The 26,326-nt window shown below is 43.9% G+C and overlaps 1 protein-coding gene across 1 annotated transcript in view; it reads right to left on the reverse strand.

Moving 5' to 3' along the window:
• Positions 1–4,783: 4,783 nt before the first annotated feature.
• HHLA1 (HHLA1 neighbor of OC90) overlaps positions 4,784–26,326 on the reverse strand; it is a 34,369-nt gene continuing 12,826 nt past the window's right edge. Inside the window, exons 7-17 of the mRNA XM_064267671.1 lie at positions 23,324–23,407; positions 21,183–21,239; positions 20,986–21,078; positions 19,369–19,618; positions 16,392–16,606; positions 13,771–13,835; positions 13,474–13,624; positions 12,835–12,909; positions 8,319–8,472; positions 6,596–6,678; positions 4,784–4,827 (exon numbers count right to left, since the gene is read on the reverse strand). Of these exons, the coding sequence (XP_064123741.1) occupies positions 4,784–4,827; positions 6,596–6,678; positions 8,319–8,472; positions 12,835–12,909; positions 13,474–13,624; positions 13,771–13,835; positions 16,392–16,606; positions 19,369–19,618; positions 20,986–21,078; positions 21,183–21,239; positions 23,324–23,407 (1,271 nt within the window). The remainder of the gene's footprint in view (positions 4,828–6,595; positions 6,679–8,318; positions 8,473–12,834; positions 12,910–13,473; positions 13,625–13,770; positions 13,836–16,391; positions 16,607–19,368; positions 19,619–20,985; positions 21,079–21,182; positions 21,240–23,323; positions 23,408–26,326) is intronic.

The following is a 26,326-nucleotide window of genomic DNA, read 5'->3' on the forward strand; positions in this document are numbered from 1 at the left end:
GGTGACTTCCGATGCAGAATCAACCTGAGGTCATTCTTCAACAGGGCATCATGAAGATGAGATGGGACAAGGCTTGCAAAGGCAGACATCCTGCCCAGCACACACTACGTGCTCAGTAAGTACTTCCTATAATTAATGAATGTTATTTCCTCACCAGGAGTCCTTGGGAGCTACAAATAGTTAACGTGCTTGGCTGCTAACTGAATGGTTGGAGGCTCGAGTCCACCCAGAGGCACCTAGAAAGGAAGGCCTGGCCATCTATAATAATCAGCCACTGACAACCCTATGGAGCGCAGTTCTACTCTGTAACACGTGGGGTCTCCATGAGTCAGAGTCGACTCGATGACAACCAGTTGTGGTACTGGTATTTCCACACCAGCTGCCCTGAGAAGGGTCATTGGGCCCCCTAGGTTTATACCAAAAAACCAAACCCCTTGCCGCTGAGTCGATTCTGACTCATAGCGGCCCTGTAGGACAGAGTAGAAGTACCCCACAGGGTTTCCAAGGAGTGTCTGGTGGATTTGAACTGCTGACCTTTTTGGTTAGCAGCCAAACTCTTAACCGCTATGTCACCAGTGTTTCCACTGGTTTATAGGACCTTCATTTATGTGGCAGAGTCTCTGCCCCAGGTAAGTTCACCACGTGCTGTCAGTCTGGCTTTGCAACAACTCTTACAAGGGCTCAGAGCACTTTTGGGTCTCTATACCCTGGTGTAGCATCCAGGGCTCAGGCCCCTGTGAGAGAATCCTCCCTCCCTGCCTCTCTCCCTTCTTCCCTTCCTGCCTTCCTCCTTCTCTCCCATCCTTTCTCCCTCCTTCCCTCCCTCCCTCCCTCCCTCCATTCATCCATCCATCCATCCCTCTCTCCCTTCTTCCCTCCCATCCTTTCTCCCTCCCTCCCCCCCCATCCATCCATCCCTCTCCCTTCTTCCCTCCCATCCTTTCCCCCTCTCTCCTTGACTCCCTGTTTCCCTCCCTTCCTCTTTGGCCCCCACACCATCAGGAGAAGGGGGTTCCTACCGTGAAGTTTCCGCTTGAATGCAGTTGGATCAACAATGCTTGGCTTTGAATAAGATGGGGGCTGAGCCCTTTATACCCCAAGGAAAAGACCCTTAGTCATGTGATCCCACCTCCCCCTCCTCACATCAGGAGTATGGCCTTTCATGAACGCTGGCAGGTGGCGTGCTCTCAGGGATGGAGGCACAGTAATACATCGTATGGCTTGGCACAGGTCAAGGCTCCATACTCTGAGGCCCCTTCTTGAGCCTTAGAGGAGCCCCAGGCTCTAATTAGAGAACAAAGGCTCCCCTGTTTCACATCCCCTCTCCTCAAAGGCTTGGTGCCCCAGGATTATGTCTCAGGGTCGCCCAGGGATGAAAGGCTGATGAAAGTCACACAGGCTGCCCTGTAAGAAAAAGGGCCGCTTTGTCTGTCTAGTTCATTCTTCAGTAAGAGGATCTCTGGGTGGCTCTTCTTATATGTTCCTGGCCTCAAGCCTGGGAATTTGATGCCTCTTCCCTTTAGGGAAGGAGCCCTGGTGGCAGAGTGGATAAGAGCTGGGCTGTTAACCAAAAGGTCAGCGGTTCAAATCTACCACCTGTTCCTTGGAAACCCAGTGGGGCAGTTCTACTCTGTCCAATAGGGTTGTTATGAGTCGGAATCTACTCCATGGTAACAACAGGTTTGTTTTTTTTTCCTTTAGGGAAGAAGCCCTGGTGGCACAGTGGTTAAGCACCCAGCTGCAAACTGAAAGGTGGACGGTTCAAACCCACTAGCTGCCCTGCAGGAGAAAGATGTGATAGTCTGCTTCTGTAAAGATTTACAGCCTTGGATACTCTCTGCAGCAGTTCTACAGTGTCCTATGAGGTCATAACGAGTCAGAGTCAACTAGACAGCAGATTATTTCCTTTTGGGGTTTTCTGCCCAAGTTGTGGGGCAGGGAGAGATAGGGCTTGATAATCAGACAGTCTAGGCTCCAGTGCCAGCCCTATTACTTGGTAACAATGTGACCCTGAACATGTCTCTGCTCAGCCCTGGATCCCATGTCAGTTAAATAGGATAATTCTACTAGGCAGGCTGTGAGGAGGGGGAAGCTGTAGAAAGTGTTTGTATGTAGTAAGGGAGTCCCTCGATGGTGCAAACAGTAATACACTTGGCTGCTAACTGAAAGGCTGGAGGTTCAAGTCCACCTACAGGTGCCTCAGAAGAAAGGCCTGGTGATCTACTTCTGAAAAACCGGCCATTAGAAACCCTACGGAGCACAGTTCTCCTCTGACACACACACGGAGTCAGCCCTGAGTCAGAGTCCACTCTACAAACTATTCAGCTATTGAATTGGGAGAGAATTAGCTGAGGATTTCTTTAATAAGGAGTTGTCTTTGTACACTGGGGCTTTTGTTTCTTGATCACTCATTGTTGTTCAGTCTTCCCTGTGCATGGTGTCCCCAGCCCTTCTCACCAGCAGAGAAGCCATCTCATCTTTAAAGCCATTAAGTCAAAGGTGATATACAACTCTACGTAGCAAAATTCATCTTTTCAGTGTCTCGAGAGCACAGCTACTGGTCAATACTAAGACAGAAGAGCCTGCAAAAGTATGTTGTTCTAGAAGTTTCACAGGGAATTGAGGTTTATTCCCCGCTCCCCCCACCCTGACCCCATAGCCTATAAAAAGGTATCTCAACCTTGGCATGGCTGACATTTTGGGCAAGGTAATTCCTTCTTGTGTGTATGGGGGGAGAGACTATCCTGTGCACTGTAAGCAGTATAGCAGCATCTCTGGTCTCTACCTACTAGATGCCAGTGCACCCCGCCCCCAAGTTATGACAATGAAAAATGCCTCCAGATGTTGCCAACTGTCCCCTAGGGGCCAAAACTGCCCTTCAGTCCCAGAACCTTGGTCTTGCTCTTCTCTGTTGGTGGAATAGAGTGGGAGTGAAGTTTTTCACAAGAACTTAGACATAGAGAAGACAAGCTCTCCCAGGAGAGTTAAACATTACAGGCTTCATTATGATAGTACCTGAGTTCCTCACTCACGCAAACCCACAGCACAGGTGCGCCTATGCAGAACAGGTAGGTACACACACACTCACACACACAGGGCCAAGAGACACAGACACAATTCATGTCCTTGCCCATCTCCCTGCCCTACCCTCCTGGCCCCGCCCTTCTCCCTGGACACTGTAGCCGGTCTTTTAGGTATGAAATAGAGAGAAAGGAGCCTGCACCATTGTAGCCAGGAAGGGTACTGTTTAATGATGTTACACATGGAACTGCACAAGCCCCTTCATCAGCTTGGGAACAATAACTATCCCTTCTCTTTTACTGCTTCAATTAACCACACGTGACCACGCGTGCACAGGTTAGCAGGAAAGCCAGTACAGCAGCACACCTGAGGCCTCCACATGGCCCTAATTATCCCCCAAATCAGGGCTTGTGTAGCTCCAGTGGGGTCCAACCTCTCTAAAAGTTTTGGTACAGTGACACCACCAGGCTCTTGACCCCGTTCTCACCCCAGAGTCCCATTTTGCACCTGACATTGCTGCTGTTGTAACAGATGGTGTGACCATAGAAAACCAGTCCCATATTGTCCTCTGTGCATTTGTCCTTGGCTGCTAGGTTAGACCCCTGATGGTCACACTTAGTCCTGATTCCCAAGGATGGGTGGCTGGGTCCAAACAGGCTTCCCCTACAATCAAGTAGTCCAGGTGTTGAAGCCAGATCATCTGTCCACTTCTCCCACAACTGATAAGTTATTCTTTGGAGGAAACCTCAGAGGTCCTTTCTTGGCCAAGGTCCTTAATTAATATCAACTTCATCCATCAGAGAGGGTCTAGTCAAATTAAGCCACACTGAATGAATGGGTTGGTTTCTTGATTTCTATCCAGGTAAGAGTCCCTATGCCCCCTAGCAAATTTTCTGCGTCCTGTTCAAGTTTGAAAATTAGAGGGCCCTTTGCAGGCCCTCAAAGACCATGATAACAGGTATTTATGAGCATTATATTTGCCTAACCTTGAGGGTCTCTCAGGTGTTGCGGAGATTGCAAAAATCTTCCGTGTATCAATAACCAAGGAAGTATCTGATTGCTTCTGTGTGCCTCAATTTGATCTCTGGAGAGGCTGGAGACTCAAGGTCAATGGCACAGACACTCTATGCAGATGTGATCAAGCCCTAATAAAAAAACCTTGGGGTTCAGGTGAGCTTCCTCAGTTGACAGCACTCCATATGTGTTTTTACACATCACTGCAGCCAAAATTAAGTGCTGTCCGTAGAACTCCACGGGAGAGAACAAATGGAAACTCACACCTGTTCTCTCCTGGACTCTGTCCCATGTGCCTTTTACCTTTGCTAAATTTAATCCATATCCTTTACTGTAATAAGCTGTAACTGTGAATATAACAATTTTTCTGAGTTCTGTAAGCCCTTCTAGAAAATCTTTGAACTGGAGGGTGGTCTTGGTCACTCCCAACTATAGTAAGACACACAGAAGAGGAGTCAAGACCATACCTCAACAAAAACAGCCCCCTACACCTCCTCCTGAGAAAAGGTTTTCATTGTCTCCTACTAAGGGGGCTTGGAATATTATCTAGGTCTCACAGTACAGAGACTCTGAGTTGTTGCATATAAGCAAGCTTTACCTTCAGTTCTACCTTCAAGACCTTACATGCATTCACAGGAGAGAAAGAAATATTTCAGAAAAGAATTGCTTTCAATTAATTGATGATCTAGGGCCAGGGTGAAGGGAAGTTGCTTGAATTCATTGTTACGTCGCATTGTTTTTCAAGGCCTCACACAGACTTGCAGATGTTGTCAAGGCACATTTGCCTTAATGCTGGGGGAAAAAGAGAGAGAGAACTCAAGAGAATGGGAAGGAAAAGGTATAGAGGCATAAATTAAAAGCTGAATATCAGCAATGGTCCAGGCTTTCCCTCTCCCTGAGGATAAGTATGGGGCAGGGCATTGGCTGGGAGTCACTCGGGGTCAGTGTTAGAGAGGGGGAAGGACTTGTGCAAGACTCCCTTGCTGGCTAACAGCAAAGTCACATTGGGAGCACACCCTAATGTCACCAGTCTCTGCCCAGGCCTTTTTTTTTTTTTCTTTCCTAGTTCCCAACTGTATCTAACTCATTCCTCCCACCTCCTCCCCCACCCCCAGTTTGCATGCTGCTATTAAACTCACTAATATGTTTTTCAGATATTTGTGTTATTTGTGTAGATATTTTAATGTGGCAAGAATAAAAGAATAGCTGTTTAATTAAAAGTGTGTGGAGGATTTCCTGTTCCCTCTCTAACACCAACTAAAGGTTATCTCTGTAACTTCTGACTACATACTCCTAATCCTTGGCTTTTGTGGTACTGAATGAAGATGATGTAGAAGGAAAAGGCAGAAGCGGGATGATACATTTGCATAAGAAATAAGAGACTTGATTTGAGAGAGAAGAAAGAATAGAGGCAAAAGGAAAGCAAAATAAGCAGAAGAGGTATATGGAAACAAAGAGAAGAGCCTTATCTTAGGAGAGTTATTGAGTGGTAGGTAGGAGCCCTGGTGGCACAGTGGTTAAAAGGTCAGATGCTAACCAATATGTCAGCAATTTGAATCCACCAGCCACTCGCTGGAAACCATATGGGGCAGTTCCACTCTGTCCTTATAGGGTTGCTATGAGTTGGAATTGATTTGACAGCAATGATTTTTTATTAGATGATAAATCGGAAAATAAAACAGAGAGAGGTTTTGAAATGGCAGCTGTAGGAAGGGAGGGCAAAAAGAGTAGGAAGAAGAGTTTCTTAAAATTGTCACCATGGATCCCATTGGATTCCATTTGATGTTGTTTGAGAGCTAAAAGGAAAGGTTAGGAGGCTAAACTGTAAGTGTGTGTTTTAATGCAAAACTTCATCAATACTGGCACCAGCTTATATTTGGGTTACATTAAGAATGAATTTTTCACATAGTTGAACACAGTTTTGTGAAAACTATTTTTAGAATACCAGATTCCCTTTACCGTATAGTCCAGGATGATGGCACAATAAGAAGGCTAAACCATTGGTTTGGTGGCCAGAAAGCCCATCCTGGCCACTTTTGTTTGCAGGAATGGAAAAAAAAAAAAAAAAAAAAGGCCGATGCCTGGTAATCTCTGGTATCTCTGGTAGGGGTTAGTAAACAGGGCTTTGAAGTCATCAGGACAAGGAAAGAGGTACCATATAAACTACTTTTAGCACTTCATGTTGCCTTCTCTTTCTTGAGTTATTTGTATACATTTTGTTTGGGTCAGGAATGTGAGTATTTATGTGGGGTTTTGTCTTTTGGCTTTATATTGCTGTTTGTTTGTCTTATTAGCTTACATGGAAACTCAGAGAAGTTAAGATAGCAACAGTACCAGGCCTGGCTGACTCCTGTTTTTTTCCTATACTTTAGTGCAAACATCAAACCGTTAGGTGAAGGGGAATCAGAAATATCCCAGACACTCCTTGTCTAGAATTATTTAGTGAGCTATAGCACTTCTACTGGCACCTGTTAAAGCAGGAAAACCACTCAGAAGGATAGAACATTTTTGTACACTGCATTCATTTAAAACATACAACATAGTCAAGCTGTGTACTCACTGTGGGAGTGGGACACCCTCTTCACCCTCTGACAGATGTATGTTGCATTCTTCAGGAACCAGGAATAGCGGTCCAGACAGTACCTAAAGATGTAAGTCAGGGTTGGGAGCAGTCACTGTCCTGTGCCGGCTGTGAGAAAACAGCCAGCAGAGCAGAAGTAACTTCCTTAATATGAACACATGGCCAGTTACTCACAGCAAGGGAGCCTTTCTTTGGAACCCCTCTCCATCTTTATGGGGTGTGGCAAGAGAGGTTGGGAAGGAGGTAACCATTTGTGAGAGCACATGGCTCATAGTTTTAACTGAAATTCCCTGTCTCTCTGATCAGGAGACAAACTATTTGACCATGACATTGTCCATCCCCGAGCCCTCTGGCAGAGGCACTCCCAGTTCATATGGTGAGGCAAATGAACAGATAACTGGCCATGTTTACTGCTTTGTAATAAGTGGAGTCAAGGTCATGTTCATAAGAAGAATATGCCCTCTTCACCTAGACCATTGTTATTAGTTGCTGTTGAGTCGATTCCAACTCATGGCAACTCTACGTGTGCAAAGTGGGACAGCTCCATAAAGTTTTTAAGGCTGTGACCTTTCTGCAGCAGTCCACCAGGCCTTACTGCCCAGGCATCTCTGAGTGGGTTTGAACTTCTAACCTTTTGGTTAGTTCAGTGCTTAACCCTCTATGCAACCCAGGGACTCCTTTCAAATAGAATGGAGGTGGCATTTCTCATACAGAAAAGGCTACATGGTCTTAGAAGAAAATCAGTTAATAAGGTGCATGTTGTGCTTGTCTTTAGGGCAGGGGTCAGCTGCAATGCCATGGACAGAATGAGCCGGAACAGGAGTTGAAGCAGGTACCATTTCCATTGTCCCAGAACTGCTGCATCTCTCTGTGGAGTCAGCAGGAACCTGGGCAGAGGAAGAGGCACCAGGAGAGAAAGGGACAGAGCTCTGTCGTCCTGCAGGGAGGGATGGTGTGCCCCAAGGATGGCACTGGGGACCCCAAACAGGAGAGGACCGTGCAAGGGAGAGGATTTGGTCAGAAAGGAAATTCAGGGAATGAAAGCCTGTTCATAATGAACATTCTTTTAAGGCTTACTCAGTAAGGTATTGTCCTCCCAACGCTTGAACCCCCTTGGGGTAAAAAAGAGTCAGGTGGCTAACAAAGTCATGACTCCTAATAACCTCCAACTCTGTCCTGTGGTGGGACACTTACCTGAACCCTCCAGTAAAGCTGTTTCACCTCCATTTGAGCCTGGTGTGTATTTATTGGTCTGAGGCAGATTGGTGATATGGGACATGGTGAGGTTGGAGCCCCCAGCCCATGGTGGTCTGTAGGCCCCCGCTCATCCCATTATGGACCACCAGATGAAGAGCAATTCCAACCTACATGTGACTACCCAGCCCATGACCTTGGGACATGCTCCCCTGGAAAGAATGGAGGGTCCAACTCCAAAGGTTCTATATGTGTTACCTGTTCTGAATGAAGAAGGGAATGGAAAGCTTGGAGGGGAAGCCTGGAAGTCCACGGGAAGTCAAAGAGAACAGATTTGCAAGAGGTAATGCAGGTGCTTGAAAGGGAAAGGGTGTTCTAAATAGGGATGTATTTTAGAGACTGTGGCTACCCTCTGTGCTGCAGCCTCGTTGAGCCTCACAAAGGTCCTAAGACATTCCAGGCTGCCTATCAACACTGGGTTTGAAAAGTGGCGAGTGGCCCAGGTTACCTCATGGCCTCTGTCCTAGGAGTCTTCCTCTGGCTCATGCAGAGGCACTGCTGGAAAAAGCGACACAGCTCCATCAGGCAAGGGTTGATCTTCTGGATGGCCAGGGGGAGGGGGACAGTTGTCATGGCCCCCTCAAGGAGCGGTTGAGGACACCCTAGAAGATGTAACCCCAGGCCAGACAGTTCAAATCTGCAAGAATTTAGCATCTTCTCTTTGTCAGGTGTTGTGCCAGGTGAACACGGTCTCACTCCTGTTCTCAGGTAGCTCTGAGACAGACAGGTAAACATACCCTTGCTTCACCACTGCCTGGAACACAGCTATGAGGGCTCTGAGAGACAGCAGGGGAGAAAATGGGCATCAAGTCCCTGGAGGAAATCAGAGACATTTTCATTGAAGCAGAAATATTAGACAAGGATCTAAAATGTTGAAAAAGAAGGCATCAGGTGGAGGGCATCTCATGCGTGAGGATTAGAGCGTATAATGGCTCAGCATCACGTAAGGGGATGGCTTGCTGATGGAGAAATGGAGAATAATTTGATGGTACAGAGGGTATCAAGTGTGTGTGTGCACCTGTGAGTGTGTACGCAGACGCGTGTGGATATATGTGTGTGCGTGCATGTGGGAGGTATATGTATGTGCATGCATGTGTGTGAGTGCATGTATGTGCACATGGATATATGTGCGTGCATGTGGGGGGCATACATACATGAATACATATGTATGTGTGCACGTGAGTGCATGGGTGCAAGGAGAAGAGAAGAGACAGGCAGGTCAAAAGACAAGGCTGGCAAGAATCAGGTTCTCTACTTCCATAGGATGGAGACTAATTAAGTATGTTTCAACAAGTCTGACTTCTGTTGTTTTGTATGTTGTATTTAGGAGAAGGCTGCAAATGTTAAAAAGAAGGGCCCAACAGAAATTTCTCTGAAATTCTATCTCCTTGGAATATCCTGAGGCTGCTATAGCTCCCTCTGGCTTAGCCTATGTCCCCTTATATGGGGCATCAGGATTGGAGGAAGACTCATTAACAACCTGCGTTATGCAGATGACACAACCTTGCTTGCTGAAAGTGAAGAGGACTTGGAGCACTTACTAATGAAGATCAAAGACCACAGCCTTCACTATGGATTATACCTCAACATAAAGAAAACAAAAATCCTCACAACTGGACCAATAAGCAACATCATGAAAAACGAAGAAAAGATTGAAGTTGTCAAGGATTTCATTTTACTTGGATCCACAATCAAGAGCCATAGAAGCAGCAGCCAAGAAATCAAAAGACACATTGCATTGGGCAAATCTGCTGCAAAGGACCTCTTCAAGGTGTTGAAGAGCAAAGATGTCACCCTGAAGACTAAGGTGCGCCTGACCAAAGCCATGGTATTTTCTTTCACATCATATGCATGTGAAAGCTGGACAATGAATAAGGAAGGCCGAAGAAGAGTTGATGCCTTTGAATTGTGGTGTTGGTGAAGAATACTGAATATACCATGGACTGCCAAAGAACGAACAAATCTGTCTTGGAAGAAGTGCGGCCAGAATGCTCCTTACAGGTGAGGATGGCGAGACTGTGTCTTATATACTTTGGCCATGTTGTCAGGAGGGATCAGTCCCTGGAGAAGGACATCATGCTTGGCAGAGTACAGGGTCAGTGGAAAAGAGGAAGACCCTCAACGAGGTGGATTGACACAGTGGCTGCAACAATGAGCTCAAGCATAACAACAATTTTAAGGATGGCGCAGGACCGGGCAGCATTTCGTTCTGTTGTGCATAGGGTCACTATGAGTCGGAACAGACTCGACGGCACCTAACAACAACAACAATAGCTGACACATAGGGCCACTGGAAAGACTAAGTGAGATAACTTACACATGCATGTTACGTGGAGTGAACAGTGAATGGTAGCTATCAATATTATGGATTGATTTATTTAAAAATATCTATGGAGCGTCCACTACATGCCAGGCACTGCTAACAGACACAAAGGATAACAATGAATTAGAGGGCAAAGGGCCTTCTTCTCACAGGGCTTACCTTTGAGTGATTTCAAGATTATTATTACTAAGATATTTATGATAACATTACTTACCATATTTAAAAGAATCACTTACCACTGTCAAGAAAAATTATTCAAAACTTGGAAATAAGCAAAAAAGATTACTGTGTGTCTACCTAGTGTAGTACTGGGTATTGTCTAGCAACCATGTGGGGGTTATCTGCTCATGTAGGGGTGTGCACCTGTAGTTGGTTTTTATTAGGTTTCTAGAGAGTAAAACCTACCTTGTAGAATTATTGCAAAAAGCAAGTAAAAACAGACCTAGCACGTCATGGAAGCTCCATAGATACATCCAAACTCCCTGAGGGGCCGAATTATTGGGCTGAGGGCTGTGGGGACCAAGGTTTCAGGGAACATCTAGCTCAACTGGCATAACATACCTTATAAAGAAAATGCTCTACATCCTACTTTGGTGAGTAGCATCTGGGGTCTTAGAAGCTTGTGAGCAGCCATCTAAGATACTCCACTGGGCTCGTCCCTTCAGGAGCAGGGGAGAATGAAGAAAACTAAAGACACAAGGGAAAGATTAGTCCAAAGGACTAAGGGAGCACAATTACCATGGCCTCCACCAGACTGAGTCCAGTACAGCTAGATGGTGCCTGGTTACTACCAGTGACTGCTCTGACAGGGATCACAATACAGGGTCCAAGACAGAGCTGAGAAAAATGTAGAAAAAAATTCTAGCCCCAAAAGAAAGGCCAGACTTGCTGGCCTGACAGAGGCTGGAGAAACCCCAAGAGTATGTCCCCTGGACACCCTTTCAGCTCAGTGATGAAGTCACTCCTGGGGTTCACACTTCAGCCAAAGATTAGACAAGCCCATAAAACAAACCACCGAAACCCACTGCTGTCGAGAAACAACACTAAAAAGGGTCACACCAGCCCTGGAGCAGGGACCGGGAGGCAGAAGCGGACAGGGAAGATGATAATGGGGAACCGAAGGTCGAGAAGGGGAGAGTGTTGACATATTGTGGGGCTGGTAAGCAGTGTCGCAAAACAATATGTGTACTAATCGTTTAATGAGAAGCTAATTTGTTCTATAAACCCTCATCTAAAGTACAATTAAAAAAAAAAAAAAAGAAAACAGACCTAGCACAGTGCCTAGCACATTGTAGGAGCTCAATAACTAATCACCAAAAAGGTAAATGTAGGTGAGTGAGTGAATGGTCAAAGCCCCTGTGGCATGATTTTTGTGGATAAGCAGAGTCATTTACTGCAAAATGCCAGAACATTTATTTTAGAATTATATTTCTAGATGGATAGATAGATGGACAGGTAGCTAGATAGACAGATGATAGGTAGGCAGGTAGGTAGATGAATGGATGGATGGATAGACGAATACATAGATGAATAGGTAGATGGATAGTAGATAGATGATAGATATGTAGATAGAAAGAAGATAGATATGTAGATAGAAAGAAGATAGATAACTAAATAGAGATAGATAGATAGTCAAGTTGCTTTCTAAAACTCAGTCTGACCAATTTCTCCATCTGCACCACCAGCGTTTTTCTTTAGAACCCCTGGGGGAAACCTGGGATATGATTTCCTTTGGTGGCATAATCCGATCTTTGTGTCTGAAAGCCCCATTCATCATTCACTGCAGGCTGAGGGTAGGGCTAGGCTGATCTTAGGTGATGTGAAAAAGAACACTGTGTAGGCCCAGCAATCTAATAATGCCTTGTTGACACATGACTGGTTGCCCAAGGGGTGTTCAGGACACTGGTATAGAAAGGCATCCAGCAGTGGGAGGGGCCCAACCAGCTTTGAAGGGATCACTTCCTATCAGTTTCTCCCTTATGGAAACTGGCTCAACAGAAACGTAGTAAGTGAGGGACTGGAAAGCTGGGAAAATACAGCACGAGCCACAGAAACTTAAGGTCCTGGGTCCATCAGGAGTCCTGTAAATCCAGCTACAGGTCAAGGAATGGTTTTCTTTAGATCCGTGAGAAGTGAGTGTGCAGGGATGAGGAAGTCAGGGTGCCCATTAAAACAGAACAAAAGTGAATCACACCTAGAGAGTGGGGGTAGAATTTCGGGGTCCTCCTTACTCCTTCCTCTCTCTCCACTAACAGCCCCGCTGACTATAACAGTCCTCTCCCTTTCCACAGAGCCCAGGCTGTTGCTCAATAGAGACTGAATTGAGTTATCCAGTGCTCTGTAGTTCCAAATCACTTCCACACATATTAGCTTACTTAATACAAAACCCTGTGGAAAAGGAAAAAAAAAGAAAAGACACTTTGAGTGCTCACAATAATTGCTATTATTCTCACTTCACAGCTGATAAAATGAAATCTGGAAGCTAAGTGCCTGAGGCCACCGTACCAGTAAATGGTAGAGTTAGGATCTGAATCCCAGCAGTCTGAATCTAAATTTACCCAACACACCTTTTCTTATTATTTTGCACCACTTAATTCAAAATAAACATGAGTAAGATTAGTATCGGGGCATAAGTACTCACTTGAAACCTGGTGGAGTCGTGGGACCAGGGCCGGCTCATCCCCAGGGGTAAATGGCCACACGGCAGGGAGATCACCTGCAAGGGGCAGGAATGGCCTTTCCAAAGTCGAAATGAAATGGTCTGGGGTTATACTCACAGCCCCAGAATCACTAAACTTCAAGAATAAAAGGTTTGCCAATGTAATTACTTTACTTTCTATGGAGGGAAGTTGGAGCCAAGAAACCAGCCAGTTGCCATCAAGTTGATTCTGACTTATGGCAACTTCATATGTATCAGGGTAGAAGTGTGCTCTGTAGGATTTTCAATGACCGATTTTTTTTGTATGTGGATTGCCAGGCCTTTCTTCTGAGGCACCTCAGGGAAGATTCCAATCTGCAACCTTTCTGTTAGCACTCAACTGTGTTAACCATTTGCACCACCCAGGAACTCCAGCCAAGAAAGGTGAAGTAATTTATCCAAGGTCACAGGCAATTTAGCAAAGCTTACACACCAGTTCTTCTGCTTCTTTTTATGCTAGAACAATGAAAGTACAATACCAGTTTGGCCTGCCCACTGGTACCCCATCCCACCATTCCCCTGCCCAAGCCATGTTTTCCTCTTGGTGGGATTGGGATTTTCATTTCTGCAGCATGTTCTCACCTGTCTGTGGATATTTGGGGGCCAGTGCCTTGGTTGGACTTGGAGTCTGGGTGCCAGGGGTGTATGTTCCTGGGAGGAGGTGAGAGAGGTAAGCCTGCACCTCTTCATGGAGAGTCTGATGGGAAAAGAGGACCCTGGCCACTGTCCAGTCCTATTCAACCAACTCTAACTGAATAGGAATCTTCAACACCCAGGCAGGGCCTTGAGAGTTCAGAAATGAGTAAGAAACAGATTTCACACCAGAGGTGCTCACAGTCTAGATGAGGAAATGGGCAGATCCCATACATATACACATACAAAATTGGGATTACACTTGACAATTTTCTCCTGATGTTCAGAGCTCAGGCCTTCTTCATCTTGGTCTATTAAAATAATAATCTGCAAAAAGGTAATTGAACTGTCCAGAGTGAATATTGTTGTTTAATGGTCAGGGAAACAGGCAAAAATAGAAGGAATGGGGAAGTGGGTTTACATAAAAGAAAGAAGAGGTGGGAGGTCCATGTGAAGAGGGAGCTGTCATTCATTCATTCATTCAAGATGAGAAGAAAAGGGTGGAGTACAGAAAAGGAAGAGACAGAGGGTTTGCTTAATAATTACTAATTTTGTGGCCCTTTTATGTTTTATTACTTCTTTGTATGTATGCTGTACTTGAAATAATTACAAAAGGGAGAACAGGAACCAGACAAGGATGCCCTTTATCACCACTCTTATTCAGCATTGTGCTAGAGGTCCTAGCCAGAGCAAGTAGACTAGAAAAAGAAATAAAGGGCATCCAAATTGGTAAGGAAGAAGTAGAAGTATCTCTATTTGCAGATGACATGATCTTATACACAGAAAACCCTAAGGAATCCTCAAGAAAACTACTGAAACTGATAGAAGAGCTCAGCAGAGTATCAGGATACAAGATAAACATACAAAAATCAGTTGGATTCCTCTACACCAACAAAGAGAACTTCAAAAAGGAAATCACCAAATCAATATCATTTACAATAGCCCCCAAGAAGATAAAATACTTAGGAATAATCTAACCAGAGATATAAAAGACCTATACAAAAAAAAAAAAAAAAACCCACAAGGCACTACTGCAAGAAACCAAAAAAGACCTACATAAGTGGAAAAACATACCTGGTTCATGGAAAAAATTTTGGCTACGACAAATCTGATCAGTGTTAAATCTCTAAAATCTACAAGATCCTGCAAAACCTCAACAACAAAAAGACAAATAACCCAATTAAAAAATGGGCAAAGGATATGAACAGGCACTTCACTAAAGAAGACGTTCAGGTAGCTAACAGATACATGAAGAAATGCTCACAATCATTAGCCATTAGAGAAATGCAAATCAAAACTACAATGAGATATCACCTTACCCCAGCAAGGCTGGCATTAATCCAAAAATCACAAAATAAGAAATGTTGGAGAGGTTGTGGAGAGTCTGGGACACATACACTTCCGGTGGGAATGTAAAATGGTACAATCACTTTGGAAATCGATTTGGTGCTTCTTTAAAAAGCTAGAAATAGAAGTACCATATGATCCATCAATCCCACTCCATGGAATATACCCTAGAGAAATAAGACCCATCACACAAATAGATATGTGCACACTCAGGTTCATTGCAGCACTGTTCACAACAGCAAAAACATGCAAACAACCTATGTGCCCATCAACAGAGGATAAACAAATTATGGAATATTCACAGAATGGAATACTATGCAACGATAAAGAATGATGATGAATCTGTAAAACATCTCACAACGTGGACAAATCTGGAAGGCATTATGCTGAGTGAAATTAGTCAGTCGCAAAAGGACAAATATTGTATGAGACCACTATTATAACAACTCAAGAAAAGATTTAAACACAGAAGGAAACATTCCTTGATGGCTACGACGGTGGAGAGGGAGGGAGAGGGGAATTCACCAACTGGATAGTACACAAGAATTATCTTAGGTGAAGGGAAGGACAACACACAATACAGGGGAAGTCAGCACAACTGGACTAAACCAAAACCTAAGAAGTTTCCTGAATACCACCTAACACTTCAAGGGACAGAGTAGCAGGGGTGGAGGTCTGGGGACCATGGTTTCAGGGAACATCTAGGTCAATTGGCATAACAACCTTCATTAAGAAAATGTTCTGCATCCCACTTTGCCGAGTGGCCTCTGGGGTCTTAAAACCCAGCAAGCAGCCATCTAAGATGCATCAATTGGTCCCAACCCACCTGGAGCAAAGGAGAATGAAGAACACCAAAGACACAAGGAAAATATGAGCCCAAGAGGCTGAAAGGGCCACATAAACCAGAGACTCCATCAGCCTGAGACCAGAATAACTAGATGGTGCCTGGCTGCCACCAATGACCGCCATGACAGGGAACACAACAGAGAGTCCCTGACAGAGCAAGACAAAAGTGGGGTGCAGAACTCTCTAGTAAAGAGACCAGGCTTTCTGGTCTGACTGCAACTGGAGGGATCCCAGAAGACATGGCCTCTGGACTCTGTTAGCCCAAAACTAAAACCGTTCCTGAAACCAACTCTTCAGACAAATTTTAGACTGTACTATAAGACATAAAATGACACTTGTGAAGAATGTACTTCTTAGCTCAAGTAGATACATGAGACTAAATGGGCAACTCCTGCCAGGAGGTAAGATAAGAAGGCAGAGAGAGACAGGAGCTGGTTGAACGGACATGAGAAACCCGGGGTAGAAAGGAGGAGTTTGCTGTTACATTATAGGGAGAACAACTAGGGTCACATAACACTGTGTGTATAAGTTTTTGCATGAGAAACTAACTTGAACCATAAACTTTCGCTTAAAGCACACACACACAAAAAAAAACAAATTACAAAAGGTTTAAAAACAGAGAATGCTAGTATTAATTTTAAGTGGAGGGTAGTGTGGAAGTGGCAACCTCTTACCTGAAGTGGAGCTGGTCTGGAATTGGCTGCTGGCTGTGGCCACCGTCCTGGCAGTCATGCCCGCCAGGCTCCTTGTGTTCCTGCTCTCCTCAACCTCTGGAGGTGATGTCGGAGAAGCTGTCTTCCAGGGAGGCCCTCCAGGTGTTTTCTCACCAATGATCTGAGCCAAGGGCAGGAGTCGTGTGGAACCCACCCGTGGGGTTCCAGCCTCCGTCCTAGTAGCTGTACATTCAAAGTGACAGTCAACTCAGCTCTGACATGCGGGACCATACCGATTCAAATATAAAATTGCCAAGACATTGAGACAGTATCGAAGGGCAAATGCAATGTGCATGAGTAATAATCAGCCATCCAAGGACTTAAACTTCACCCTGACCTGAAACTAATGGACCAAACTAAATTTTGTTTCCTTAACCACCAATTAAAAATATAAAAAACCGAAAACTCAAACCTGCTGCCATCAAGTAAATTCCAGCTCATGGCGAGCCCATGTGTTACAGAGTAGAACTGTGCTCCGTAGGGTTTTCTTGGCTGTGATCTTTTATGGACGCAGATTGCCAGGCCTTTCTTCCATGGCACCAATGGATGGGTTTGAACCATGCCAACTTTTAGGTTAGTAGTTGAGTGCAAACTGCTTGTGCCACCCAGGAACCTACAGTTATTCCACCCTCCAAACCCCATCGACTCCCAGACAACCAGCTAGGGTGTGTGTTTGGGGGCACATGGGCTCTCTCTTATGTGGAGTTGTACACTTGTAATCACGAGAGAAGTGGAAAGGTCATGGGGTTAGATGTGAGGAAACCTGGAGGTGAATTCTACCCATGCCTCTGCCGTGCTGTGAACTTTGGGGCAAGTTACCCATTCTTAAGCTTTATCATTAAAATGAAGGTAATAATTACACCTGCCCTGCAGCATACAGGACTGTTGGTTGGTAAAGCAAATCTTCCCTTGTTGCTCTTCTTTTTAAACTGTTCTGATCTGTCCATTCTCACGGTAGAAATCAGAATCTTTTTTTTTTTTCTTTAAGTTATCCAATCTTGTTGGAAGGTTTTAGATCTGTCTGTTAGGTTGGGAACAGCTACCATCTATCGTATGTTTAGATTTCTCATCCTGAACATGGCATATCTATGCATTTATTTAAACATTTTTCTATTACCCTCATTAAAATTGTGTAGTTTTTCTTCCATAAATCTAGCACTTTCCCTTTTAGGGTTACACACACACACACACACACACGCACACACTCCTTGCTGTTGAGTCAATTCTGACTCATAGCTACCCCATGAGTAGAACTGAGTAGGACAGAGTAGAACTGCCCCAAAGTGTTCCCACGGAGCAACTGGTGGATTTGAACTGCCGTCCTTTTGATTAGCAGCCAAGCTCTTAACCACTGCACCACCAGAGCTCCTTTTAGGGTTATAACTAGGTATTTTATGACTTTTCTTGCCATTTATGATCACATCTGTTTTTTTCATGTTGTGGTGGAAAGCTTTCTAATTTTGCTGCAGATATTGTACTAACCTTTTGCACTAAATCTAAGACGTCTCAAATGAATGAAGGCGATTTGTTCTCCTCTCCACCACCCACTCCACCTTGGTTTCCTTGCCTGCCTGACTCCTGTCAGTTCTGACCTCCTCAGGGAAGCCTGTGTCCCCCTCCATCTTGGGTTGGGAGCCCCATTTCAAGCTCCCCGTGTGCAACAGCACTTTGTAGGCTGGGTCGTGACTATGGTTGACTTGCTTGTGTCCCCTTCTCTGGTCTGTGACCTCAGGAAGGAAGGGGACATGTGATACTCATCTCCATATCTTTAACCTAGGGCCTGGTATTAAATGCATATTTGATGAATAATGAATGAATGAATGAATGGAGGCTCATAATTCCGGTGTATTGTTGGAACTTACTGAGATAGTATTGGCTCTTAATGAAAGAGTTACCTCAGTTTTATAGTATTTGGAAATTGAATAAACGTGACTTTTGGCTCTTCAGTGACCACACCACTGCTCCTGTGCACAAAGATGGTAGAACGAGAGGATCCTCCTGGCCTGTCATTGGCATCATCTTTCATATTGGTGTCAGGTCACTGACATATTCTGGGCACTGTTCTCTAACTGCTAGGAATTAACTGAATCGTGCCACAAAATTTTGACTTCACTTCACCATTTTGTGTGAATTTTAGAAGAGCTGTTGCTGTGGTTTATTATTATTGTTATTGCTAAATGCTTTCATGAAACAAAAGTAATTTATCCCACAATGTACTATGGTTATGTAAGACATTGTCACTGGGGGAGCTGGGTGGAGGTTACCCAGGAACTCTCTGTACTATTTTTGCAACTCCTTGTGCATCTTAACCTCTTTCAAAGTAAAAAATTATAAAAATAAATTTTAGAAATACATCATGTCTCTGACATTTGCTGCCTTTGCTTGTTCTTATTGAACCCATACTGGCTCAAATAGCTCTTATTTAAGGTAGGCTGAGGCAGAAGTGACAGGAGGAAGGAGAAAATGAGGGGGGATAAAGGGGTAGGATTTCATTTATTTGTGGAAACCTAGAGGGAGTAGGAGGGAGAAATGGCAAGGAGAGGAAAAGGCGAGAAGTTTTCTTACCCAAAGTTGGAAGGGTCTTATGAATTGAATTGTGCACCCCATTAAAAAAAAAAAAAGTGTTGGTAATCCTGTTTGGAAATAGGGTTTTCTTTCTTATGTTAACTAGATCATACCTGAGTAGGGTGGGTTCTAAATCTAATCACTTCTGAGTTATAAAAAAGCAGAATAGACACAGAGACACACATGGTGGAAGAGGAAGGCAAACAACAGAGACAGGTACATCTACAAGCCCAGGAATGCCAAGGATTGCTGGTAGCTACGGGATGCTGAAATAGACAAGGAAGGACCTCCCCCTAGAACCACACCCTGAGTTTGGACTTCTAGCCTCCTGTGAGACAATTAATTTTTGCTCTTTTGGTATGTGTGTTAGAGCAGCTGTAGGTAACTAAGACAGACGGTGTGAGAGGAGCCACCCCAGGTGCTTGTGGCCGTGAGAGGAAGCTCCAGAAGCCTACCTGTGGTCATGGTGTCCTCTCCCTCTGAAGGAATAGTTGTCTCTATCCAGGGAGAGGTCCTCAGAGCAGACACTCCAGGGCTCTGGCCGTGGTGTGGGGAGCTTGTACTTGGTAGTCTTGGCTGGCTTGTGGTTACGGGTGTGGAAGTCACAGCCATTTGCCTGGTAGCTGCACAGTTGGGGAGACAGTCAAGAGTGGTGTTAACATACTTGATACTTTGGAATCAAAGAACAGTTAAGTCATTGAAAAGTCATAGGACAACAAATATACAAAATGCAGAGATTCAAACCTTACTCAGCATAGTAACAAATGTTGCCAAAAGCAGTCTTTCTCTTATGTAACACTATGTAAAAGTTTCAGATATTTGACATATTTTCTAAACAGAATATGAATCCTGTCAGAGAATCCTTCATCCACTTCACAGCCCTTTGGACATTCCACGAGGAGGGGCAAGAGTTTTAATGTAGTTTTAACAGGATTCATGGACAACCGCAGCAGGAAATGAGCTGGGCTGGAAGACAGAGAACTATACACTCCAGGCTGAGAACTTTGGACCCTCTGCCACTGACTGAGATATTATGAGCAATGAAGAGACATAGTCTAGGTTGTATTTTAAGACTATCATTCTTGTGGCAACGAATGGATATTTTAGAGATATAAGAGAGTAGGATAAGGAGGCTGGTTCGAAGGTTATTACAGTTCAAAGGCAGGTGATGAAGACCTGAACTAAGATAATCACAGCAGCAGACAATCACAGAGACCCAGCTGGATTCAGCTATAAATGACAAATAAGCATTGGGGAGACGGAGGACTTAGAGTGGATCATAAAATACCACTTGAGTGACAGAGAAAACACAAAAGAATAGGCAGGTGTTGGGGATAGATGATGACTAGGTAGAGGCTGGTATTGTAGAGTGGCAAAGTCTAGAACAGGTTCACAAATTCACATACCTACATGAACCAGGTAGTTCATACAAGAAGAAGAAGGGAAAAAAAGAGTGCAAGGCAATAGGGGGCAGTGAAGACTACGGTAAACTGGAGAGAGGAGCCCTTCCTAATGGAGGCAGCAGGTACTCAGCATCAGATGTTTGTTTTGTTGTTGACTTCTGCTTTTTGTTGTTGGTTTGTGGCTCTGGAGGCTCCAGGTGTTACAGAGTAGAACTGCTCCATAAGGTTTTATTGGCTGTAATTTTTATGGAAGCAGATTGCCAGGCCTGTTTCTTCTGCAGTACTGCCGGGTGGTTTTGAACTGCCAACCATTTGGTTACCAGGAATCCGTTTGTGCCACCACGCAGAGACCTTTCCAGATGCTTGTTACCATGGAGGAGAGGTAGGTCCTGGGTCATCAGGTTTACTTTTGCAAAAGATGCAGAAATTTGGATTTTTTAAAAAATGATGAAATCCTCTGATTTTTAATGCAGCACAGCTAAATAAAATACCTGAGGACAGCACTCAGCCTTCAGTCTGCCAGGTGGGACCCTGGTCGGGAGACTTTACTTCGGAGTTTGGAAGGTTTGGGGAAAGAGGCCCAATGCACTCACCCAGAACATCAGACATACTGCTGGCAAACGTGTAATTGATAACAGGGGGTTTCTCCGCCATGTCCCAGAAGTCAGAAAGATTCCTTCCTGCAAAAATCACACCGACAGGGTAAAACCGTGGCCTCGTCAGCTGAAGTGTTGTGTCTGGTTCTCAGCCCAGAGAGTTTGTCAAAGAAGCACCGATGTTTCACCTGACTTTCCTGTCATCACACAGATGAAGATGCAGTCGGATCCGTTGGTCTGACTCACTGCAATACAAACCAGCACACACAGGGGCTTAGAGAGAGTTCAGAAACTGTACCCTGTGGTTGAAGCAAACAAACAAACAAACAAACAAAAATTTGTTGCCATCGAGTCATTTCCAACTCACAGCAACCCTATAGGACAGAGTAGAACTGCCCCATACAGTTTCCAAGGAGCAAATGGTGGTGTCAAACCACTGACCTTTTGGTAAGCAGTCAAACGCTTAACCACTATTCCACCAGAGCTCCAAAGCAAGCTGGAAATCTCAAGCTGAGGAGATATATGAAAATAAGACTAACTTATGATTCTTAAGGCAGCCCTGATTTTCTGTTTTTTTTGGTGGGGGCGGAGGGGGTGGAGTTCAGCATAATGTAATGGCTTCCAGAGGTCAGCTTCTAGGGTTACAACATAGCTCTGCCACTTACTAGGTATGTGAACATGAGTGAACTGCTTGACCTCTCCAACACTCAGTCTACCCATCTTTACAACACTGGAAATTTAAATCCCTTCTCTGCAATTCTTGCTGACAATCACGTGGACAGTGTCCTCCTTGCATAGCAACCAAATCTGTTGCCCCTGGATTTTGACCCAGGTAGGAAACAAACAAAGGTGCCCCGATCAAAGATGGTGGCCAACTTTGCCACTTAGAATGCATCAGGCTCCTGAAACTTTAGAGATTCATGCGGGAGACTGAATTATTGGCAGGACCATGGAGAGTGACACACATTCAGAGCAGAAAGGTCCTACGCCATCTTTGAGCAGGACACCTCTGTTTCCTACTCAGGTCAAAATCCCCGGGCAACAGATTTGGCTGGTTTGCAGTGCGTACACTGCCTTCGTTTACATCAGCAATTACTGAACCATTCCAAACTGGTTTGAAGCCCTGGTACCAAAACTCATTTGGTGGCAAAACCTGACTTGATCAAAGGAAGGTGATGTATAATCTTTATTTATCCCATTTAGTGTAAATAGTCATTTTGCTGAGTAAATATTTGATTTATGCATTTATACATATTCATTATACATTTATATGTATTTCAAACTTTTGAAAATAAATTTTCAATTACAGAAAGCTGCCCTGATACTGCTGGAGGCATTATATCATGTATGGTGTACCCAGATTTAGTGCCGTCTAATGGTGTAGATTCCCTATTAAACCATTGTCATCGGGTCAATTCTGACTCATAGTGACCCAATAGGACAGAGTAAACCTGCTCTTCAGGGTTTCCAAGGCTGTAATCTTCACAGAAGTAGGCTGCCACATCTTTCTTCTTTGAAGCAGCTGGTAGGTTTGAACCACTGACATTTTGGTTAACAGTCAAGCATTTGACCACTATGCCACCAGGATACGCTATTAGACCTTCAAATGTCTGAGAAATTCTGAATGCCTAAGCACACCTGGTCCCAAGGATGCTGCCTAAAAGCCTGTGGATCTGTGGTTACATGTTCGTCATGGGATTGCTACGAGGATCCAATGAGATAATGTATGAAGTGCTAAGTATAGTGCCTGGCAGATAGGTGGTGCTCAATAAGTAGTTCTAACAATAATAATTGTTATTGTTAACACAACATTATTATCACATGTATTATCACATGTATTGGCATAGTGACAAAGAACATGGACTTCCGAGCCAGCCTGGCCGGGTTAGAATTCTAGTGCTGCGGAATGATCTGGGGCACATGCCAGTTTCTTCACTTGTAAAGTGCTGTAAATGGAGCACCTGCCCCACAGGGTTTAGTGAGGAGTCAATGAGAGAGTACATGTGAAGCACTTACAAGAGTCCCCAGCACCTAGTGACTTTTATTATTATTTCTCTTTCTTCCTCCCTCCCTAATTTTAAAGTAGCTACTCCATAGTGTACCACACCATCCTTCTGTTGAGACCATCTCTTAGGTAACTGGCTAGATCGGTGCTTTTCAAATGGGAAATGAGGAGTTACATGAAGCCACAGGTTAAATGAGGCATAGCTTTGTCAATTCTACTTCAAATTTCCAATGGTAGGGGTGGGATGGGAGTCTAGTAGGCTTAATTATATTCCACATGGATGCCAAACCTCAAATTTACCAAGAATTTTTAAGATAAACCAACCTGAGAGGATGGAGGTAGACTTAAAAATTTCTGTGAGGTAGGTGGTAGAATTTCCAATGATGTCCACCAGTAGGGCTGAGAAGTCTGAAAGACAGATGGAGAAGTCTTACGTTTCTGATTCAGATACTTGAGGTGGAAAATATATTGTATTTGGAGTTCTCAGAATAGATTTTACAAGTTTGGTTTAGTTCAGTGAGTTGAGGAATATTAACAATCATACAAAGAAATACTACCAATTCTAAAAAAAAAGTCTAAATTTCAGTCAGGTGGGAACTTTCGAACCCACTGTTATAATCCTCTCTTTCCTTCCATTGCCCTCTAACCCCAGCTCCTTTTCTGCCAACACCAAAGAGCAATGAAAGGTCACATTGCTGAATAATGGTTTTTCAGGTGTTTCCTCCAACCCCTGCTATCTCATCTAATTGTTTTAGAATACCAAATCCGTCTGAGAGGAAGCAGACCCACAGACATGTAATACAGAATTTTGGGTTTTTGAAATGCAATGTCAAGTTTAGCAGTTGGTTATAAACTATAGACTATCAAAAGGGACAAGGGCCCTTTTGAAAATAGTGCCAGGAACCTTTCCTTCTGCTCACTTTAAATGGGCTGATGGGAGAAGACCTGGACAATTTTATAGTATCTCAGCCAGTTTAATCTTTGTGGACTTTCTCTTCGAACAAGGTGTGAACACAGCCATTGCTTAACATGGTGGGTGCCATTGGCCAATGAAAGTTCCTAATCTATACTTGGAGCTGATCAGCTGCCACCTCTTCTTCTGTTCATTTACCATTCTCTAGCATCCAACAAATTCTTGGCTTCTAAAGCAAGGAGCGTGGGTTCTAGGAGGCCCAAACAATGATTTTTCGAAAGAGAAAACTTTTTGAGTCTGCTGGATGGTTTCCTAGTTGGGACTTACATACATATAATTAATGGGAATATGAACTTGGGCAGGAGCAAGTCAACATGATCTTAAAGGATTGAAAATGCAGAACCCAGAGAGGCAGGTGAATGTCGTGTGACAACAAATGGAATGTTGACCAGCAGGAGGTGGGCACTACTGGGTGTGAGCCAGAGCAATGTGGTAACATCTACATAGACATGTGGTTGATCTCCTGGGTGGAGAGGTGGTAGTACATTATGCTGGTGTAGACACCTGCCTACGCGGAAGTAGACAAACTTGGGCACACTCCTTTCTATGTCTCTTTAGACCAGTCTATCTTTAGTCACATTGAGGAAATAGAAGAAGGATAGTATCTCATTACTTACTCCATTTATTTTCTTTCTACTTTTCAAAATTCTCCCTTGTTTACTAATTCATTTATCCAGTAAGCAATCATTGAGTGTTTTCAATGTGCCAGGCACATGGTGAGCAGTGGAGAAGAAAAATTGCGTAAGGAACTGTCTTTGCCTACAGGAAGCTAGAGTTAGAGTGACAGACTCAAAAGCAGACAAATAAACTACAGTATTGGGCTCCATTATTAATATTGCATAGAAGCTATGAGCATGGCTCTGGAGCCAAGACACCAAGGACGGAATCCCAAGGTGCAGAAAGGTGGTGGAACCTGCCCAAGCTCCCATAGTTGATACATGATAGAGCCTGAAATTGAGCTGAGCTCTGTCTTAGACCAATAATGGGCCCTTCACAGTATTCCCACTGCTGCTCATACAATCTCTTGATCAACACATTTTGGCAACTCTTCCCTTAGAATTGCCTTCGGAATCTGCTTACTAGGCTTGGAAGAAAATCAACTACCCTTATATAGAACATATTTTTTGTTTTGATAAAAAAGTGTATTACCTAATTTACTACTGAGACTCATTTATGGATAATTTTTGACTACCTTAAAATATACATAAAAGGTAAGGAAAAATTTTTTTTGCCTATCCAATTGGCCATGACTTAAGACCGTCTGTTAATATTCAATGTTGGCATGGATGTGGAAAAACAGACACTCTCAAATGTTGTTGGTAAGAGTATAAACACATGCAATATTTCTAGAAGCAATTTTTAGCACTTTGAATCACCACAGAATCATTTTTCCTGTCAGCTAACAATTCTATTTCTAGGACTTTATTTTACAGAAATAATTAGGCAAGTACTCCACGTGATTATACACAGGTGTTCTTCACAGTATTGTTTATAATTGTAAAAATATCAGGAACAAGCTAAGTTTCCATCAAGAGGAAAAAATGAAATGAATTATGGTACATTCTTTCAATGAATACTATACATTTGAATGAAGGATGAAACATATTTATATTCATCGGAATGAAATAAATATTAGAACATACTGATTAGTCTTAAAAGTGGATTATAAAACTGCGTGGAAAACCTGGTAGATACTGATGGTTGTCTCTTAACATCCATTATCCTCTCTTCCATTAATAAGAGAACATCAAATTTTAGTTGGACACATAGAGGTTGAACATAAAGACTAAAATTCTAAGTCTGCTTTAGAGTGAGTGTTTTTTTATGGCCATATGACTAATTTCTGACAGACCGAAAGTAAGAGGAAGCAACGTGAGTGAATTCCAGGCTGTGACTTTAAAGGGAATGGGTGTATTTTTCACTTCCTTTCTCCCCTTCTTCCTGGCTTTAGTGTGGGTCTGGTGGCAAACCCTCTTCAAGTATGAGAACAAGGGTAACATCTTCGGGAAGGCAGAGCAACAAGCTAGAAGGAGCCTGGGTCTCCAAACTATCAATCATCATGTTTGGTGCCATCGTCATAGTGACCCCATGTGACAGGGTATAACTGCCCAGTAGGGTTTCTTGGCTGTAATCCTTATGGAAGCAGATCACCAGGCCTTCCTACTGAAGAACCCCCCCACCCATATATCAGTACTCAGCCACGTGCTTAACTGTTGCATCACCAGGACTCCTTCACATCAACCCTGAAATGCCACACACGGAAGCAATTAACTTCTGCCTTATCTGTTGTGTTGTTAGGCACCTTCAAGTTCATTCCAACTCAGAGTAAACCCACTCAGTGGCTCCATGGAAGA

This window comes from Loxodonta africana, chromosome 14, assembly GCF_030014295.1.
Source record: "Loxodonta africana isolate mLoxAfr1 chromosome 14, mLoxAfr1.hap2, whole genome shotgun sequence".
Classification (NCBI taxonomy): domain Eukaryota; kingdom Metazoa; phylum Chordata; class Mammalia; order Proboscidea; family Elephantidae; genus Loxodonta; species Loxodonta africana.